The sequence below is a fragment of the Penaeus monodon genome, chromosome 28, assembly GCF_015228065.2.
Source record: "Penaeus monodon isolate SGIC_2016 chromosome 28, NSTDA_Pmon_1, whole genome shotgun sequence".
In the NCBI taxonomy this organism is placed as follows: domain Eukaryota; kingdom Metazoa; phylum Arthropoda; class Malacostraca; order Decapoda; family Penaeidae; genus Penaeus; species Penaeus monodon.
Window position 1 is genome coordinate 31172905 of NC_051413.1, and position 1841 is coordinate 31174745.

Genomic DNA, 1841 nt, shown 5'->3' on the forward strand with positions numbered 1-1841 from the left:
GATTTAAAAAAAAACATTCACATTGGTCTTGTACAAAAAAAATATTTCCTGTTCAATGGTAGGCTTACTTCAAAATTAGCCTTTTCTGATTTTGGCCTTTATAGGTCTCAGCCCTAGAATTAGAGGTTATAAAAAAATTAATCACTAAATGCCAATCACCAACATCCCAAGATCATAATTATGCATTTAAAGCTGAAATCATGCAAGGTATCCACTAATCCTGCATACACAAAATGACAAGTAAATCAACTTTGGTCAGAATATTTTTTATTGATCACATTCCACCTCATAGATCACTGAAGCAAAAAATTTATAAATTATGCTACGCCTGTTGTGCTTGCCACTTCTCGAATTTCTTCTTCTGGGCTTCCATGAGCTTGGCAAGTTTCTTTGACTGGCTCTTGGTGATTTCCTTGCCTTCCTTGTCATGTGTCGGCAGACCATTCTCATCCCACTGCGAATATTCAGGGGTGCGGAACATGTCCTTTGGGTCCTTGGGCACCTCCTTGTCCTTGGCGGCTTGTTTCGCTGCTTGTTCTGCCTTCTTCCTCTCCTTCTCCTCTCTCTTGGCAGCTTCTTGCTCTTTCTTTAGTTTGATCTCTTGCATAAGCTCTGCTGCATCTACAAGTTTAATGCTTGGTGCGCCTGTGAATAAGAGACATTTGAAAGGTTTCCAAAATATAAAAACTCAGATCATTGTAGCTATGTAATTCCCTTTAGTTATTTTCAAAGAAAACATTAATTTTACTGCATATCAGCATTTGCAAGTCAAATTCTAACTTTATTGAAATTGTGTAAAATCATCTAATACAATTTTAAATGTTCATAATAACTGATCTTGAGCACTACGCAGAACTGGTACCGTGTTAAAAATAAAACCAACATGTGTGGTGATGCCACTGACACTTCAGGGTTAGTGGAAAGCAGCTTACCTCCATCTCTGTCTTCCAATCTGACCCCAAGCGGAGGTAGCATGTCATCACGAATACTGTCACAGAGGCTTAGGAGTTTCCCCTGGAGGTCTTTGGCATCTACGTCCTTTCCTCTAGACCACTGGCGGAGTTTTTCTCGGACATCTCCAACTACTTCAGCTACCGCAAGAAGGCTCTCTGAGCTCTAGGAAAAACATGGTTATTCAGTACATAAGCAAACAAATTTGTATTAGTACACTTCAGCTCACAATGGATCAACAGCATATGAATGACAATTGGAATTTAAAAGACAGTCACCCTAACTGAAATCTTGAATTATCCATATAATTAAAAACCTCTTATCATTCTGCAATCAGAAGGCAACTTGAGTCCCCTTCTTCAGAACAGAAATGTATGAAGGATAAAACCAGGCTATCAAAATTATACTTGATTTTGTCCCCTTACCTGGCCACTGCCTCCATTCTGATCACCGATAGTAACACCAAACATGTTCATCATTTTCAGGACGTAGCTGTTTATGTTGATCATCAGTTGAGAGTTGACCTGCGGAAGTATCTGCATTGTCACATACCCAAATAGCAATACACGTTAGGATTATAACAAACAGAAACTTTGAATAGTTTCTTACAAAGCTTACTTCAATATTATAAAACAAAGTGACTCCAACTAGCACATAACAAATGTAGAGTATCCTATAGAAAAATGAATAGTATCATATGAAAAAAAGGAATGGTATTTGCTAAACAATCTCACCTGCTGGTTGTTATTCATGTACTTGTTGGCCTCTGTAATGAGGTCCCTCATATGGTCTAGTGCCGTTCTGGTGTCAATGTTATCACACAGCGCCTTATGAATATTTACTCTGTGGGCAAAACAATCCTAATATCAATCAAATTATACCATCATGAA

At 38.1% G+C, this 1841-nt stretch overlaps 1 protein-coding gene across 2 annotated transcripts in view; it reads right to left on the reverse strand.

Annotated features, from left to right (window-relative positions):
* Window positions 1–1841, reverse strand: part of LOC119591490 (cysteine--tRNA ligase, cytoplasmic-like) — a gene marked incomplete in the record, with an annotated part of 8113 nt that overhangs the window by 442 nt on the left and 5830 nt on the right. For both annotated transcript variants that reach the window (XM_037940233.1, XM_037940234.1), the window contains 4 exon segments: window positions 1–645; window positions 933–1116; window positions 1377–1475; window positions 1686–1794. In XM_037940233.1, the coding sequence (XP_037796161.1) occupies window positions 323–645; window positions 933–1116; window positions 1377–1475; window positions 1686–1794 (715 nt within the window).